The 20,118-nt window shown below is 39.4% G+C and overlaps 1 protein-coding gene across 2 annotated transcripts in view; it reads left to right on the forward strand.

Annotated features, from left to right (window-relative positions):
* STXBP5 (syntaxin binding protein 5) overlaps window positions 1-20,118 on the forward strand; it is a 181,009-nt gene that overhangs the window by 48,241 nt on the left and 112,650 nt on the right. For both annotated transcript variants that reach the window (XM_074948582.1, XM_074948583.1), the window contains exons 5-7: window positions 14,136-14,270; window positions 16,372-16,435; window positions 19,861-19,944. In XM_074948582.1, the coding sequence (XP_074804683.1) occupies window positions 14,136-14,270; window positions 16,372-16,435; window positions 19,861-19,944 (283 nt within the window). The remainder of the gene's footprint in view (window positions 1-14,135; window positions 14,271-16,371; window positions 16,436-19,860; window positions 19,945-20,118) is intronic.

Genomic DNA, 20,118 nt, shown 5'->3' on the forward strand with positions numbered 1-20,118 from the left:
TGTAGTGACTTACATGCAGGTAAAACCTCAGTCATACTGAAGTCTTGTTTTTTAGGTAAGGAAGGTTTTTTGTGGTGGTGGGGTTTTTTTTTTTTCCCCCCTTGGTATTTATCTCCTGCTAAGATTGTGAGGGTCTTGAAAGACAATAACACACTATGGCCAGAGTTGTCAAACTTGGATGCCTAAAGTTAATCACTTAAATTCATATTCAGATATTTTAATCAATGACCAGATTGTCAAAGATTCTGAGCTTCTCATTGAAGGGTCTGTAGATTAATATCTTTTGTAGCAAATCTGAGACTATAGGAAGTTTATTTGTTGGCATTTAGTTTTCTTAACATATTACATTTCTATCATTTTAAAGTGCTAGATATCCCAAGGACCTCCACTAGTGCCGAGAAATAAAAATTCCCTTAATGCTCTTGAATCAGGTTTCCTGTAAAATACAGTAAAGAGTCCACGGTAAATTCACTGAAGCATAAGTCTGTGTATAAGCATGAATCTACAATTTCCAAATGTAGTTCAACTTTCTGAAGTTTAAGCTGAGTCAAATTGAATCTGGTGAATTTTCCCATCTTAGTTTCCTTTTTAGGCAAAGTGTAGAAAACAATAAGTCACCTTCATAGTCCCTTTCGTGTCCAGTCTCCAATTCATCAGTTTTCTCTCATAACACGATCATACACAGCTGCTTCATCAGGATGTCAATCAATATAGTTGTCTATTACACTGATTCCAAAACCTAGCCTAGAGACTGTGCACACATATCCCAATTCTCAAAAATTCTGTTTCTAAGGCAGATATTCCCTTCTACTCCATAAAAGGAAAACTTCCCCATTTATTTTGTAAAAATTGTTCTGCTGCAAACATGGTATTTCAGACCATGCAGGATTCTTGATGTCTCAAGAATAGGATTGTTTAGTTGGATAATTTGATAGAACTTTGTGAAATAGCAACACGATAACTGGCAAGAAGGCTTAGAAATAAACTAACGTAACTCTAGGTTAAACAGAGCCAATATCTTCAACCACTATCTTAAAAACCCACAAAAACAAAAACCTGATGCATCCGATGAAGTGAGCTGTAGCTCACGAAAGCTTATGCTCAAATTTGTTAGTCTCTAAGGTGCCACAAGTACTCCTGTTCTTTTTGTGAATACAGGCTAACACAGCTGCTACTCAAAAACCTTTTTACTATGTCATGTGGGGTGTAAAGTTTTTATTGCAATAAATTTGGGAATAATCCCATTACTCCTATCCAGTAATTACCGCTTAGTTCCTTAACTTTAATGTACTTAGTCCCTTTTTCATTTTACATATGCAAATGCTGTGCTGAAAATGAACAGAAATTATGGCAAATGAAAGAAGTTGCTTGGTTAGCTTGGCAATTTTTAGAATTAAAAAATTTAACCAATACAAAATTTACGTTGGTATATTTTCAAACTGTAAACTTGAGCCAGTATTTTGTTCACCTCATTCAGATTACAGTACACTTGTGAATATCTAAAAGGCAACTTTATTAATTATTGTTTGTTTTTGAAAGATCAAAGGCATTTTACATGACCTAAATGTATGATGTAACTAGTAATTGCATGAGTTTAATGACTCTCTGCTGTTTGCGTTTTAGAAATGCATCTAGTTACTCTGAATGAAAAACAGTCCAATAGATCAGTGTTCTCCATTGATTAAAATATTGTCACTTTGTCTTTCAACAAAGCAAGGGAGTAACCTGATGAATAGAAGTTTTGATTGGTTTGACAAGCAATTAAATTGAGATGTACTGTAGGGAAATTAAAGGTTAGTTTACAAGGATTCTTGTTTTTTTTAATAGAAACACTGTTAAAGAATAACAGTCTTCTCTATTTGGTATTTGACATACGATTTCCATAATATGCATATAATACAATTTTTAAAAAGCTAGTACAAATATCAGTGATCCTTCTTTGAGACTTCCATAATGAAGTTGTTCTTTTCAGTAACTGTCTCTTGTTGTAATTAGTGTTTTGATATGTCTTGTGGTGGGATCATGATAAACATTTTTCTTAAATAACTTTGACAGTTTATCAGAGGCATATGGTATGCAACTAGCAAAGGAAATCCTTGGAGCATGTCTGTAAATTTCTTCTCCAGTGATCCGCTTGTCACTGTTAATATAGTCCCACACACAATTATGCAAATTAGGTTTAAAAATTCATTAATGTAAAATAAGGAAAAATTAATATAGTATGTTTATTTGGATCAATGCATGGATAACTAGAGCACAATCTACATCTATATAAAAGGTTTGTGATGTTTTTACCAAGTGCTAAATTTGTAAAAGCAGTATTACTCAAGGATCTAACAAGATCATCACCACCACCACCACCCCCAGCCAAATTACATAAAAGAAAGAAATGTGGGGTGCTCTCCTGTAGTCACTGGTAGTGATACAGTCTACACCATCTCTTTTGCTTGTTTTTCCCAATGGTAGATTGTATTTCATTTAACTAGCCCATATCCAAGCCCAAATCTCATTCTGAAATGGAGCAAGCCTTTCCATTATGCTGTTTGAGATGAATTTTAGGTCTTTAGAGAGTTTGGTTCACCGACTAACATGCAGCTGTGACGTCCCAGCATGCTGTGATGCTACAACTGCTGAAATTCAGTAGAGCTAACCCCTGGGGGTATAAAACATGCTTCAACCAGCATGTGTATTTTATGAGGTGCTAGGTTATAACAATGTCTTACCAGACTACCTGCTCGTTCCTGTTCATTCTGATACATTGTGACATTTTCCACTCTGATATGTTACCTTATAAGTGTTTCTTGTAAAGCACAAGACTCGGATTTCCAGCCAAGTTGTTTAGGAACTGCAGCATTAAGTTTTTTAAACAAAAGTTAAAGGCTCCCTGTGGAAATCACTAGAAAAAAATAAACTCTCCAACAAATGTTAGATGATTCTATATATTATTCTATTAAAAGTTTATTATTTTAAACTACTCCCTAGAAATAGTACAGGAAAACAAGTATACTTATCCTAGAGTTGACAAAAAAAATCTCCCTTTCAATAGAGTTAAAAGGTTTGAAGTTTTTTTTAGATTCCTTAAAAGTGGAAAGTGAACTTTCTAATAACATAAAGGCGAAAACGGAAGCAAGCTACTTTATTTTTTGTGTAGATTTTAATTTAATATATTCTTTGTGCACAGAGGCGTATATGATGATGGCCTTTCACTTATATCTTTTTATTCTGTGGAATCCTAAACTACATTACATGCTATACAGGGATCCATAAATTCCACTACAGGAGTAGCCTACTCCTGAATTAAAAACGATTGGTTATAAGTGAACAATAATCCTACACAGCAGTGACAGCCCTTTATGACCAAATTGCTCATTATACAGTTTGCACAGGTGACCAGAAATAGTCATTGTTGGTGATCCCTCAAGGTCGAGTACGATCTCTTTCACAGGTTTTATTTTTCATCGGTTCTTTGGTGACTGAAGAGTCTGATTCTTGAGCCACAGGCTCTTTGGCAGACATTGCAGGAGGTGTTGGAAGACAGGTTTGGGCTGCGATTGCTGCATGACTGTTGTCTTTCCTTTCTTTTCTGGCGTTTTTCTATGACCATGGCAAGGTGATTTTCCTCAAGAGTAGACCTCTCTGACAGGTCTTCGCCAGTTATCCCTATCGTGGGCTGCTGTCTCCCAGTGTATGGTGTTGATGACACCCTCCAGATAACATCAAGAGATGTGGCTTTAAAGCGTTTCTCTTGACCTCTGTTTCCTTTCTCCTTCAGTGAATTGTGCATACAGCAGTTGTTTTGGTAACTGTACATCAGGCATGCGCACACAGTGCCCACTCCACCTCAGCTGGTGCTGGATAATCAGGGCCTCAACACTGAAGATGATGGCCTCTGTGAGGACACTGACATTAGTGTGATGATCCTCCCACTCTTTTTTTTGAGGATCTTCCGAAGAAAGTGCTGGTGCCAGCGTTCCAGGTTTTTCAGGTGTTTTCTGTAGGTCACCCAAGTCTCACAGCCATAGAGGAGACTTGGGATTACCATCGCTTTGTAAACTAAAAGTTTAGTATGTATTCTGATGTTATGATTGTTGAACACCTGGCAAGACAGTTTGCCAAAGGCAAGGCTGGCACAGCAAATTCTGCGCTGAATCTCAATGTCTATATCTGCCCTCTGTGAGAGATGGCTGCCAAGATAGGCAAAGTATTCTACATTTTCCAGTTCTTCTTTGTTGATATAGATCTTCCTTGCTGGGTCTGATGATTGTCTGGGAACTGACTGATGGAGAACTTTTGTTTTGCCTATGTTCAGAGTTAGCTCTAGGCTGTTGTAAGCTTCAGAGAAGCAATTAAGGACTGTTTGGAGATCCTCCTTTGAGTGTGCAGCTACAGCACAATCATTTGCATACTGGAGTTCAGTTATTGTTGCCAATATTACTTTAGTCCTGGCACGGAGACAACAAAAGTTTGAAGATGTTGCCATCAATCCGATATTGGATGCCAGTCCCTTGTGGTAGCTGGTCTTGGGTTAGTGTTTTCATAGCTGCTAAGATAATGGAGCAAAGGGTGGGTGCCATTACAAAACCTTGTTTTATGCCAGTTCGGATGACAAAGGGCTCAGCAGCAGAGCCACTGCACAGGATGGAGGCAGTCATCTGGTTATGGAGGAGTCTTATAATGGTGATAAATTTGCTTGGGCAGCCAAACTTTGACATGACTTTCCACAGAGCCTCACGGTTGACAGAGTCAAAGGCTTTGGTCAGATCGATAAAGGCCATATACAGCTCCTGGTGGTGGTGGTGTTGACATTTTTCCTGGATCTGCCTGGCTGTGAAAATGTTGTTGATTGTGCCAGCACAACACAACCCAGTATAAGACCTCAATGACAGAACAGGTGGATGAAGCAGGATCACCTCTCAATGGCTGCGAAGGCTGCAACAGAGGATAAACCTCTAGTCATCTTGAACCTCCTTGTCACCAGACACAGGTGCCTCTTGTGCAAAGATTTGTGTGGCTGCTGGTGCACATCAGCTCCCACTCATTAAACTACACACGTGCAGGCTTCTTTCACAGGAAGAACTTTGTCCCCACCCCTACCCATAAGTCATGTGGCAATGGGCGAGTGGCAACAGATAGGTGAAGTAATCATCAGGAGTCCCTAGTCACAGACCAACACGCAGGTGATGACTGCAAGATGGTCGTCATGTGCCCCTGGACTGGGATGGGGGGCATTTTCGGCAGCAGTGGTCATGACTGAACAGGCCTTTTTAGGAACCCCTCTGCTCACCCCATATGGGGAAGGGACTAGAAAAGGTGCCCCAAACATAGGCTATCCTACCATACCTGACTGGATAACCGTGTCCAGAGAGATCACTCCCAATGCGGTTGAAAAACAAAAATGTTTCTTGTAACTTGGAATGTCCATACTCTACTGGACGGATCAAAAAGTGAAAGACCCAAACGCATAACGGCAATTGTTGCCTGAGAACTCTCAAGGTACAACATCAACATCACGGCTCTCAGTGAAACAAGATGTGCAGAAGAAGGCCACTTGAGGGAAGAGGGCGGTGGTTGCACTTTTTTCTGGAAGGGAAAACCAGCAAGTGACAGGCAACACCAAAAAGGTGTTGGCTTTGCAATCAAAAACCTGCTAGTCAACCTCCTGACTGAGCTCCCCGTCGGCATCAACGAGCGCCTTATAATCCTCTGCATCCAATTGGTCAATAAGTCATTTACCACTATCATCAGTGCATGTGCACCAACTCTTTATGCTGAAGAACAGAGAGAATCCTACACTGACCCTGATAAAATTGTCATCCATTCCAAAAACAGATAAGATAATCCTCTTAAGGGACTTTAATGCAAGAGTTGACCAAGATTCTAACATATGGAGTAGCACCATTGGGAGGGAAGGAGTGGGCAAGACCAATTCCAATGGCATCCTTCTACTCTGCAAATGTGCAGAGCACGATCTTGTGATCACAAACACACACTTCAGACAGAGCAACAAGTACAAAACAACTTGGCAACACCCCTGCTCAAAACAGTGGCAGGATCTAAGAGATGTCAAAATCACCCATGTCATGAGAGGAACTGACGACTGTTGGACTGACCACCGCCTAGTGAGGTCAGTCATGCCATCAGGATTGCCCTGAAACATAGAAAGCAATCCAAATCCCACAGACGGCAATAAAACACCCAAAGACTTGAATCCTCAGTGCACCAAGAGAACTTCTAAACACTCCTCAGTGGAAAAACTGGCCATATGCACACCTGGAAATGACAACACAAGTGTTGAAGAACACTGGGAAGCACTAAACAGACCATCCATGAGGTTTGCGAGGAATCCATTGGCCTTGCTACCCACTGCCATCAGGACTGGTTTGACGACAACACTGAGATTACAGCCCTTTTGGACCAGAAGAGAAAAGCTTTCTGTGACTGGCAAAATCAACCACTATCCAGTCAGAAGCAGAGCTGAAGTTCAAAGGAGGATCCAAGAAATCAAAAGCAAAAGAAATCTAAACATTCGCTGACAGACATGATATATGTGGAGCTTTTTTGGGGAGATGAAGACGCCGTACGGACCAAGGTCATGTGGCCTCACACCTCTGAAATCCAAAGATCTAGTACCCTTCCTAAAGTTAACAAATCCATCAAAGAGCGCTGGAAGGAACACTACCAAAGGCTTCTAAATTGAGAATCGACTGTGACTGACGACACCATCGACTCCATCTCTCAGCACCCAATCTGGGAAACGCTTGCCAATCCACCAACACCTGAGGAGGTCTGCAAAGCAATTAAACAAATGAAGAACAATAAAGCTCTAGGTCCTGATGGCATACCAGCTGAAGTACTGAAAGTGGGGGGAGAGAAACTGACCGACAAGCTCCTCAAAATCTGGCGCACCGAAGAAATCCCTGCCAATTTACATAATGCTAACATCATCACCATTTTCAAAAAGGGAGATGGCCGACTGTAGCAACTATCAAGGCATTGCCCTCCTCTCCATCACTGGAAAGATTCTTGCTAGAATCTTACTGAATTGCCTGCTCCCACTTGCAGAGGAAGTACTTCCAGAGTCCCAGTGCAGCTTCAGACTAGAAATAGTGTGCCCACTCTTAATGGGGGTGGATGGAATTGGGATCTTAATGATTGCTAATGTTCAATAGAAAGAAAGTGTCTTGGAATCCTATTCTTTCCCTTTCATAACTAGCTTCTGGTTTTTTGCTTCTGTTGCCCCACTCTGTGTGCCTCATCCTGTGTTTAAGTGTACAAAACAAGGATTAAAAGTTATGAGGCAGGACATGATACAAGTCTTTCTGTCACTAAAGATATACATATTAAAGGATTCCCACTCCTACAGCTCCAAGTTTTAAGTAATTGGCTTTATCAGGAAAGCCTCATGCTGCCATCAGTGGTCCAGTTCAGTTTAATTGAGTTCCTCTGGGGCTGTGCCAACCTAACTAGCAATACTCCTCCAAGTTCCATGCAGTGCATATCAACATCCTTTTGCTCCCACTCCACCATATTGTTACACTGTTTCCAGCAAAAGTAGTCTTTTGTAAAAACTTTTAAGTAATTAAAAAACAAATGTTATAATTCATATTGAGACACAGACTTCCAGTAGAATGGCTGCTTTTATCTACAATTGTAGTCTTCACATGCCCTTTTCCCACTCCTTCAAAGTAGCTAGAGGTGCTCCAATTGCATTGTATCTTTCTCCCCTCTGCCCTGTCCTCCCTCCAAAAACTGTATAGTTTTTCCTCTGAACCAAAGAATTCCTCTCACAAATGCATGACACTCACTTCCTTGGGTGCTCTGGTCCTATTCCCTTTGAAGAATCCATTGCATCAAGGTGAATATGAAAAACAATGTGCTATTGAGCACTCTACTTTTCTACTCTTAGTGTCACCAGAGCAATTCTCAGTGCTAAACTTTGGATTTGAAAGCACCAACCATCTCTGTAACACTAAATCTTTCTCTACACAGAGTTTTGGCTGTGCAACACTTGTTATAACGCATGATTTAGCTGTGGCACCGAGCTTTAGTTCTCTAGCATAATTTATAGTGCTCACCTACCTTGCAGGAAAAGAAAACACCATCACAGACAGGTTGAACTAATGAGTGGAGAATAAATGGATGGATGTTATCCGGATTAGGGGATCAGTTCTTAAATTGTGCACCTGAAGAGTCTGTTAACTATACTCCTAACGAAGTACCAATATTATGCCCCAGGAATAAAGTGAACCAGTGGTTTTCTAATGTGGACTAGAAATATTGTGAATTTTCCATCAGTGTCATACGACATCATTTATCCTGGCACTTGGGAGGTAGCATGCCATCTTACTCTCTTTGTGAGCCACAGATGTCTTTTTCCAGACTTTTCACTATGGTGGCACTGATCAGTTAGTTACCTGTTACTTCTTTTTGATGGCTCCCGTTTTCTTTAGAGCTTGGATTGTGATTAATAGTTAGACTGCTGACCTCTCTGTTGAGTCCTGTTCTTTCTCCAGTTCTTCAAGGCAACTTATTAATGTTGCATCAATGCAGCATTGCTCTGTATTGGTTTCCTGTATGGTCTTCCTACTAGTTACACTTCCATGATATCTTCATTTCTCCATCTTTCAACATGTACCATCTTTATCTCATGTATACTATGGACTTTCCTGTAGTGCTCAAAGGGAACAAGATTTCCTGTGCACCCGTAAATCTAGTATGCCTTCTCAATCTAGTATGCCTTCCTTTGCATCCTTCTGACCATGCATTTGCTAGTCAATTTGTTGCTCTTCTGTGAAAATGTCAGTTTGCACTTAATAAATGTCTGTCATGGCCTTCTTTCATGTATTGGATATATTCCAAATCAGCTTACCATGGATCCTGCAGTATATTTCCTTGATAGCAGTTTCTGCTTATTTCAGGATGTTCGGAACCTGTGTCAGGCTGCTCTGTCCAAAAAACCTCTATTCTTTGCAATGCTCTGTTCACTTAGGATTTTTTTTATTACTTGTGAACCAATATGTCAAAACATTCTCAAGGGGTGCAAATATAATGAAACTGTTATGCTTTACTTGCATAACTTTATACATGACCCTTGTGTTAAATCAACAATGCAGGCAAAACTTCTTGATAAGAGAAGAATGCTCTTCCTGCCCCCAACACCACCACCTCTTCAAGACTTACGATTTTTTTAAAAAGGAACAATTTAATCCAGCTTTTACTGATGATGCCTTGACTTTTTAAATGGACATAGATACCTTATCTGGATGTGCAAAGATAAGTATCTATTTGGCCATATACAAATAATAAATTTGCACATGCAGGTATGGTATTATCACATGTAAATTAAGCTTTTTACACATTTGTGCACACCTTCCATGAAAATAAGACCCTGTAGGAAATAGTATGTAGTATCCATGCTGTGATATACCACCTGGTGTTTGTCGTATAGTTAAATTGGCATTTTCAGTCTCTCAAATTTATAAGTCTTAATCACAATCTAACCTTGCACATTTTTTACATTGCACTTATCTGTATGTTCAAGTAGACTGGAACAGCATCACATTGCTGGCACCTAAATATGTATAATTATCTGGAAGATCAGATGTTTATAAATGCTTGCATGCCAGATTTTCAAACTTATTTTTGGTGCAGGCTGCAGCACATCTGAGAGATTTTTTTTCAATGAAAAATACTGAAGTCATCATAATAAGTAATTCAAACAGTTAAATACACTCAGGTTTGGGGAACTGAATGCTTATTATAGTACCTATGTTGTAAAATAGACAGGATCTGCAATATAGCCAAATTAATGTTGCTGTTAGAACTTTAATTTCTGCTTTTCCTACTTCAATATTAACTGTGCAGCCTTAATGTTGATTTCACATAAGTTTTTGCATTTAATAAGATTAGAGTTTATAACTAGCATAGAATTGTTGCTCTTTGATATCAGCCCTTATGGATTTTATTGCTTAAAGGGAGGAAAAGGTACATAGGTTTAATACATTACTTTTCCTGTGTGATGCTATTATAACTGAAATATTTTAGATTTGAGCTCTTGCCACCATAGTACCAATATTTAATTGACATTCATTGCAATGAAAAACATTACTTTTTAATCTGTTCAAGAAATAAAAGAAACATTCTTGAGAATGTAACAGCTCATTTACTGCATTCAACACAAAACTGAAACAAAATAACTGATTATTTTATGTGGTTGTAATATGGTTAGTACAGGTTTCAGAGTAGCCGCCGTGTTAGTCTGTATTCGCAAAAAAAAAGGAGGACTTGTGACACCTTAGAGACTAACAAATTTATTTGAGCATAAGCTTTCGTGAGCTACAGCTCACTTCATCGGATGCATTCAGTGGAAAATACAGTGGGGATATTTATATACACAGAGAACATGAAACAGTGGGTGTTACCATACACACTGTAAGGAGAGTGATCACTTAAGATGAGCTAATACCAGCAGGAGAGTGGAGGGGAAGAAACAGATTGACAGAGCCAGAAGAGTACCCAGAAGTCACCTACTACAGGACAGGCCCAACAAAGAAAATAACAGAACGCCACTAGCCATCACCTTCAGCCCCCAACTAGAACCTCTCCAACGCATCAGCAAGGATCTACAACCTATCCTGAAGGACGACCCATCACTCTCACAGATCTTGGGAGACAGGCCAGTCTTTGCTTACAGACAGCCCACCAACCTGAAGCAACCACACAACAGAACCACTAACCCCGGAACCTATCCTTGCAACAAAGCCCGTTGCCAACTGTGTCCACATATCTATTCAGGGGACACCATCATAGGGCCTAATCACATCAGCCACACTGTCAGAGGCTCGTTCACCTGCACATCCACCAATGTGATATATGCCATCGTGTGCCAGCAATGCCCCTCTGCCATGTACATTGCTCAAACTGGACAGTCTCTACGTAAAAGAATAAATGGACACAAATCAGACGTCAAGAATTATAACATTCAAAAACCAGTTGGAGAACACTTCAATCTCTCTGGTCACTCGATTAGAGACCTAAAAGTGGCAATTCTTCAACAAAAAACCTTCAAAAACAAACTCCAATGAGAGACTGCTGAATTGGAATTTAATTTGCAAACTGGATACAATTAATTTAGGCTTGAATAGAGACTGGGAGTGGATGTATCATTACACAAAGGAAAACTATTTCCCCATGTTTATTTCTCTTCCCCCCCCCCCCCCCCCACTGTTCCTCAGACGTTCTTGTCAACTGCTGGAAATGGCCCACCTTGATTATCAATACAAAAAGTTTTCTCCCAGCCCCCCACCCCTGCTCTGCTGCTGGTATTAGCTCATCTTAAGTGATCACTCTCCTTACAGTGTGTATGGTAACACACATTGTTTCATGTTCTCTGTGTACATAAATATCCCCACTGTATTTTCCACTGAATGCATCCGATGAAGTGAGCTGTAGCTCATGAAAGCTTATGCTCAAATAAATTTGTTAGTTTCTAAGGTGCCACAAGTACTCCTTTTCTTTTTATGGTTAGTACAGTGAATTTATATTCTGTATGGCATTTTCCCGATTTTTGTTCCTTTGAAGTTGGTACAGTTGTACAGGCATACTTTGATATATTCTATGAAGAGTTTATTGAGCACTTTTTGTGGTGTAAGGATTTTAAAAATACACTTTGAATAAATAATAAGGATCAGATTATTGATATTTTATATGTTAACTCTGACCCATACAGGAATATATTTATTAATATATAAAAATTACAAAAATATGTTAAGGTTGCAAAATCAAGAACTCAAAAGCTGGAAAATGCCAGAATTTTGTTTTTCTGATCAATCTTTCTTTAACCCACTTTGGGTCTGTATGCATTGTGATAATTATATTTAACTGCCTGATCACATACTAACTTCCACAGAAACCTCACAGTCTTATTCAATGCACAGGGAGAATGGTTAATGAGACATGGCTATGTGGTGAATGACATGGGGTTGCAGGTATGAAAATGCTTATTTGCAAGCTACATGCAACCCCACTTCGTTCTTGAGTTCAGTCTATATTCAACTTCAGCCTGCCAAGTGACTTTTTTTTTTTTTAAACTCTGGAACACAGAATATTTCAAACCTTATAGCTAGGGCTCCGTGTCTGTCATGGAGGTCACCGAAGTCACAGATTCCGTGACTTTCTACAACCTCCGTGACTTCTGCAAAGGCCAGCGTTGCTGATCCCAGGACTGCCCAAGCAGCTGGCTCTGGCACAGCCACGCCGGCCACTGCTGGAGCAGCTCTGCAGCCGGCTGCACTGGCAGCTGTTTGGGTGGCCATGGGCAATGGTCCCCAGCTGGGCGGCCAGAGCAGCCACAGCCCCCAGCAGCCATCCCCGGGTGGGCAGCAGCCCGTTGCCAGCCAGCCAGAGCAGCTGCAGTCCATGGCCCCAGGCAGCTGGTACCCAGCAGCTGGTACCCCAGCACCAGCTCCCAACCTCCCCCCACAAGATATTTAGTCACAGGTATTTTTAGTATGTCATGGACAGGTCACAGCTGTCAATTTTTGTTTGTTGCTGTGACTTTTACCAAAAATACCTGTGACTAAAACGTAATCTTACTTCTAGCTGAAGTAACCAGATAATCCCTACACTTATTATAGCTCCCTGCATCTTGTGGTGGTGATCATTCTATTAGCTTAACAGCTCAAATAAAAGCAGACCGAGTGTAAGTCTTGTAAGTGTTTTAGAGTGTATATTACATTATAACATCAGTTCTCAAACCCAGCAAAAATGAGTAATGTCATTAAAGAGGATGGACAAGGTTGCAATGAAGCTCGATTTTACTTTACTATAGAAGATGATTGGGAAACTTCTCTCACAAGCATTTGTTTATTAGGGTGTCATAGTGTAGAATTAACAGTTATTAAGGCCTCTAGAAACTTACGGGACGGTAAATTCACATGGCTGGATGAGATCTATCTTTGAGTCCAAAGAACCTAAAGTGCGAGATTCTGCTGACAGTTATGTTTTTACACAAGCATTAGAGGGGAATGGGAAGGGCTGGACACTTTGCCCACAGGGTTTCAGAGAGATTTATTGACTGCAAAGGAAGGGTAACTCTAGGAAATCTTGGATTCCATTCTGGACTCTGAAGGAATGTGCACTCAAATGAACACAGATTCTTTAATCTGTTCCCTCTTACAGGCTGACACTTTTTGTCTTGTCCTCTCCAATCTGTCCTTATCCCAGGCCTTCCTATTCAACTTCCCTTGCCCTAATCCCATTCTCCTTGCCTATCCTGTCTGTCTTCACTCCTCATGTTTCTCATCCCAGTCTCCCTGCCCAAAGCACGTTCTAGGTAAAAACTCTGTTTTCTACATACTTGTGGTGTCTTATGAAGCAGCTTTGTGCAGGCATAAGTGACCATTACCTTTTTCCCATGTTTATGTACATCTTCTAGACAGAAATACAGGAGCCAGAGGAAAAAAATATGGTTGTAAAACTCTAATGTTTAGCAGGGAAGTACTGGAGCAACTTCACTGCCTAAAACTATTTTTAAATAAATTTTGTTGAAATTGGTTATAATTCAATATTGCATTATTTAAATATTTTTGGAAGAAAAACTTTTGGTATAAAATTAAAATTACTTGTCACAATTTATATTTATTGTATTTGATTTATTAACCTGGTGTCTCTTGAAACCAATATATAAAACAGAAGGCAACATCTAAAATGCATTGTGCCCTTGAAACTGGAAAAAAGTAGTAATATGGTGAGATTAATTTTAAAAAGCAGTTGGAAACCCAGTGTACAATTAGAATATCTTAAAATAAATTCCAAATAAGGTATTCAAATTTTAAGTGAAGATTTATCTTTTGTTCCAAGGATAACCTTCACACTTGCAATTTTTGTTTGTTATAGACCGGTTTAATCGCATCATAATTTCTGAAGTATGCTCTTTTATGTAGCAATTACACCAGGTCTCTGAAGTTTAAAATTTCATATGGCTGAGTGATTTATATATACAAATAAAATACGATAAAGATAAAATGGTTCCCTCTTCCTGGATTTGGTTTTCTGATGTTGGGCTTTAACAAAGTATTTGTAGAATTTATAAACAATTTTCCTAATTACTTTTTTGAATGCATTGTATCTTGCAGGATAACATTTTGCCATCTGCCTTTCCAAAGTAAATGGCTGTATGTGGGTACTGAAAGAGGAAACATTCACATTGTCAATGTGGAATCCTTTACGCTCTCAGGCTATGTCATCATGTGGAATAAAGCCATTGAACTGTGAGTTTGGTTAAGTATTACCTAGCTGAAAACAAAAATATTTGTCCCGGATACCATTGTTAATTATAGAAATGTCATTTGTGTTAAATAACCAATTTAAATAGAAATAATATAAATCCATTTTATCTCCCAGAAATCTGAAACATATACATATGTTCTGGTCTAAAATTCTTTTCTACATGAGTGTTGGGAATAAACAAAAAAAAACTTACATCTTTTATGTGATGTGATGAGCATTGCCAGGATGGGTATGTAGATCGTGTTGAAGTACAGTATTGATTTCATTTATCTGATGTCTGAAATTTGGAATATGTAATTTTATTTTATAGCTCTTAAGTGAAACTGCAGCTGCCAGACTTTAACAGAAAAGTAGTCTTAAAGTACAGTACAATTCACTTTGTGTGTAAATCTCCCTGAATTTTCTACAGTATGTACAGTTCTCTATATTATATCCACATCTGCATGTTTCTAGAACAGGGATTCTCAAACTTCATTGCACCGCGACCCCCTTCTGACAACAAAAATTACTACACGACCCCAGGAGGGGGTGACTGAAGCCTGAGTCCGCCTGATTCCTAACCAGTTTTTCGGTATTCAAATATTTGACTACAGGATTGTAATGTTCAAAAAGTGTTAATTTATCTCATCCATATGACTTTGTCTGGTAGCTTTTGTTGTAGTCCAATGTCAGATGGCATCATCATAATGGTAATTTAATTAAAGGTTTCTGGGGCTCTTTCTAGTTCAGATCTTTTATAGAACATTTATTGTAACTTTAACTTAGGCACACAACTTTTGGACCCGTGCATGCACTTTGTCAAAAATGCCATTGTTTAAATGGCATTTTTGAATGGAATGAGCGGCAGGATGGGCCCATAGACAATAAAACTCATTAGTCATTAACTGTACAATTCAGCAGGATTACTTTTGTGCTCACAATAAATTTTTAGGCTTAAATAACAATGGTTAAAATAAGTGAATTTGGTTTTATTGATCCTGGAATATTTCTTTCATTACTGAACTAACAGTTGTCACATACTAAGTATAGCTAGGGATAAAAACACTTATGTGAAATTGTCTTTAATAAATGATCCTGATATTTAGGTTAAACTGAAAGGAACAGAAGCTGATAGTGTATTGACAGAAATGAAAAAGAAATCCAAAAATAGTGGGTGTTTAGCTGGCTCTTCAGTATAGTGCAGACCAATTCATATTTGTAAATTATTTTCAAAGCTTTCTTATTTGATGATTAATTGATGGATTACAAACAGAGCATGCAATACCCTGTTTCACACAAAGCTATATCTATGGGTCTTTCAGTTAATGTGTAAAGTTTTTTTTCAATAATAAAACGCAAATTATTACCCAAAAAATGAGATGTGGCTGGGGCTAATGATTTGTGAGGCTGTAGAGTCCTACATTCTCTGCCACTTTGTGATTTAGCAGCTAATAAATTAGTTAGTGGTAATACACACTTTTGCACATTGTTTTACGCATACTGAATGGTCAACATTAAGGCTACTTTTCTACTGTGGGATAAAATAACGAAGGCTGCTTCTCAATTAAAAAAATCAAAATACAGGTAAATAAAATAAATGTAACATAGTAATAGATTCACTATGGTTGCAGCAATTGCAATATGTAGCTGTTCACAACATTTTTATCAGTGGGCTGGAAGAAAACATAAAATCGTCACTGGTAGAGTATGTAGATGACACAAAAACTGGGCAATGGTAAATAATGAAGAGGACAGGTCACTGATTTAGCATCAATATGGGTTGTTTGGAAAACTGGGTACAAGTAAGCAATATATGTTTTAGTATGCCTAACTGTAAATGTATACATATAGGAACAAAGAATGTAGGGCCAGACTTACCGGATGGGGGACCCTAACTTGGAAAGCAGTGACTCTGTAAAAGATTTGGTAGCCATGGTGGATAATCAGCTGAGCATGAGCTCTCAGTGTGATGATGTGGCCAAAAGAGCTAATGTGAATCTGAGATGCATAAACAGGATTTCATCTCAAAAGGAACTAGTTGTAATAGATTCTGGGGGGAAAATGTGTTTCTTTTATTTAAGAGGGAAATGTTTTCCCTTTCAGGTCGTCCAAATCTCATCCAGGACCTGTTGTCCATATTAGTGACAATCCAATGGATGAAGGAAAGGTATGTTGAATTTGAAAACCTCAATAAAGAGCGAGATTGAGTGATGTGAAAGTGTATTTATTTATCTTTTAAAAAAAGAAATAAATCAAAGACAACCTGATAAAAGTGCCATGGATTTTGAGGAAGTAATAAATGAGGAAAAACTCCTGATGGAAAGGATATATCAAGGATATCCAGGGCTGGGGAAGCCCAAAAGTATTGAGATAGGCATAGTAAAATGGCATGAAGGGTTTGATCAGATGAGCTATTTGGGCTAAATGAAGTGAGTGTGTGTGCTGAAGCAATGATGAAAGCGGAGATAGGACAAAGGTTAGTTGTGAAGATCCTAGAAGGTATAAATGAGGAAGGAGCTTACTGTGATGGGCAATAGGGATATAGTGAAAGAAAATGGAGAGGCTGAAAACAGTCAGAGGCAAGATAGATAAACTTTAGCATGTGCTTTTTAGGGCTGCTGTCATCAGTGACTGCATGACTTGTTTTTTCCTATTGTGATTTAGTGATTTTCCTATTTTGATTTATAAAATGTTTAGTGGATTTGGAACCACTAAAAGTAGCTGGTGCCTTTGGATAATTCAGGTAACAAATATCCATTCATCCAGTAAACCCCTGTCCCCTCATGCTGTGGGAACAGCACAGAGGCATTGAGTAATTTGTGTTTGTCTTCCTCCTTACTTATCAGTGCTTCTCACCTCCTGCTGTCCTCTACAGTGTTCCTCCTTGCAGGACTTCTATTCTTTGCAGGATTAGGTAGTGCTGTGCTTTTTGGTAGCAGCCAGAAGGGAGTCTGACAATTCTGCTACCATTAGGGTACAGAAGATTGCATCATCTTGTGTGTGCCTATAGAGAGAAAAAGAAAAGTAAGAGGGACATAGAATGGAGGAATATGTAAGAGAAAGAGGCACCTTTATTTATATAGATAGATAGATAGCTCTGGTGTTCTGAACAAATATTTATCTATCTATCTGGAGAGAAGAGGGAAAGGCTTACTACAGCAGCTGTAAATTTAGTTAAGTAATCTGTGGAGGATATAAACCTATTCTGAAAGTGAATAGAAGTGTAGAGCATTCCTTACAAGATATTTTTCAATATCTGCTTCTTTCTAATCACTAATATAGTTCTGCAAGACATGCTTGGAGAAAAGTTTGACACTCTCTGTAGAACTGAAATGGTAGATTACTGATTTTTTTTTAAACTAATTTTTTTAACCGGAATTCCTTGTTCTATCTTGCAACATTAAAGTTAAAGATTAATGCATTAATTCACTCCAAAGTGGTTCTGATCGTTTAGAGGGGACAGTAGCAAGTGGCGCCTCAAGAGAGCGCGAGAGCACTTATCTATGTGGGGTGAACTCCTACATAATAAAAGACCATCACAAATCTCACCACCTTCTGCTCCCAGGGCAAGGTTCACTACTTTGATCTTGCACATTTTTTTTCAACCTTAGTTTTGCATCAAACATGTAGAAGTGTGTACATTTTAAAAACCACTCCCACAAAATATAACCCTCTGAAAATGCTGGAGAGCATATACAAATATACCTCCTGGTGAGAAAGAGAGAACAAACCACACATGACAGATACATATTCTGTGACATGACTACTTACTGGAAGACATATCTATAAAGAGGAGATTTACATTACTGCCTATTCAGGACCTGTCTATACAGTGCAAGCTACCATGCTTAAGAAAAGTTTAAATGTATTTGTGGTAGAATTGGTTGTTTGGAAGGGAACTTTACTTTAAAAGTGAGCAAAGTGGTTGGCTAACAGTCCTTTAAACTTAATTTTGAGAAAATGCATGCTGACCAGAGAGAGAAGCAGGAATCAAGAAAAATCATTCAGCACCATGCAAATTTTATTAAAATTATCTATTTTCTATTACATAAAATCACTGTTAATTAATGGAATAAATCAAAAAATGATGGACAGTTTAGTACTCCTTCCTGTAACAGCTAAGGCCATTGTACCCCAAAATATAAGTAAAAATATTGCCTTCCATGACAATATTAATGTACACATGTTTAATTATAAGTTTCAGAGTAGCAGCCGTGTTAGTCTGTATTCGCAATAAGAAAGGGAGTACTTGTGGCACCTTAGTCTCTAAGGTGCCACAAGTACTCCCTTTCTTTTTATGTTTAATTATGAAGCTTCCTCTTTGGCTTGAACATAGTTTGGTGATAATGTAGTACTCAGTTTGTTATTAAATGTGAATATTTTGTGATTACAGAAATTTGGATGGTGCAATAGATGTCTGATAGCCCACGAGTTACCTTTTTGAGACCATGTACCTGCTGTGTAATAGTGAAGTAGTTCAGTAGTTTTAGAACTTTGTTGTGGAGTGTCGCAGGGCAAGTGTGCCCCGTCCCCTCTTGGGGTGAGGCGGGGTAATAACTTCCCCACAGTTGCATCCTTATGACCACCCTTGGTCTTGGGGTGGTGAGGACTAATGGTTAAAGTCAATGTCAGCCTCTCCTCTCAAGGTTATGTGGCCCAATGGCTAGAGTCAGGGTGACGGCCCCTTCCCACAGGGCTGTGGGGCCCAATTGCCCAAATCAAAATGGTTTTCTGGTTCGGCCAGGGTGTATTGCCTAGTGATCAGAGTCAGAGTGGTCAGCTGGCTCAGCAAGGCAGTATGGCCTAATGGCAAGAGTCAGTAGGACCGCCCCCTCTCTCAAGTTTGCATGGCCCAATGGCCAGAGTCGTCAGTCTAACTGCCCACATCAATAGGGCTGTAAGTCCTAGCAGACAGAGTCAGTATGACTTCCCATTTCAGAAAGGCTGTATGGCCTAACAGTCGGATTCAGTAGGGCTGCCCTTTCTCAGGGTTTTATGGCCTAGAAGCCAGAATCCGTGTAGCTGCCCCTTCCGTGGGGCTGCATGACCTAGAGGCAAGTGTGCTTGCCACCAGGTCAGCGGGGATTCCACCATAATACACTGACTCCACTCAGCACCACAACTGGTCTCCCTGAGCTACTTCCTATCCGGTTCCTGATACTAGGGTCCCAGCGTCTCCGTGGGCTCTGGGCTCTCGGTCAGGGTGGCTCCCAACAGCTCCGCCACTCCTTGGGCATCCTCTGGAGTCACAGCGTCCCTGGCTCCTGCCATCTGGGACTTCTGCAGTTCCTGGGCTGGAGCTTGAAGCGTGCGTTCTCTCTCTTTGGCGGTCTGTGCTGAATGAGCTGAGCTGCTCCCTTTTCTACCTATCCTCCTGGGGTATGGGCTCCTCGGCCCAGAGGGTGAAGTTAACCCTCGCAGTACCTATGCGGGGAAAGTGCGCCCCGTCACGTGGAGGATTCCTTGTCACGTGTAGGAATAAAGATACAAGAGGGTGGATCTAATGTTGCAGTATCTACTTCATAGAACAAGAATTACAGGTATTTTAAGTAATTTTCTTTCCTTCAACGTTCTTTACTCTGATTATTGCAGCTCCTGATTGGCTATGAGTCTGGAACAGTAGTATTATGGGACCTCAAGTCAAAGAAGGCAGATTACAGATACACACATGATGAGGTAATGACATTATTCTTCAGTTGACTCATTTCCAGTTGTGTTGCAATGTTTTTGTTTGTTGTGATTTAGTCATTAAATATTGGCAGTGTTTTGTATGTTTGAACAACGATGTTTAGAAGTGAATACTGTATTCCTCATAACTGTTTAATACCTGCGTAAGTGAATCTGTACTGT

Source organism: Natator depressus, chromosome 3 (assembly GCF_965152275.1).
Source record: "Natator depressus isolate rNatDep1 chromosome 3, rNatDep2.hap1, whole genome shotgun sequence".
In the NCBI taxonomy this organism is placed as follows: domain Eukaryota; kingdom Metazoa; phylum Chordata; order Testudines; family Cheloniidae; genus Natator; species Natator depressus.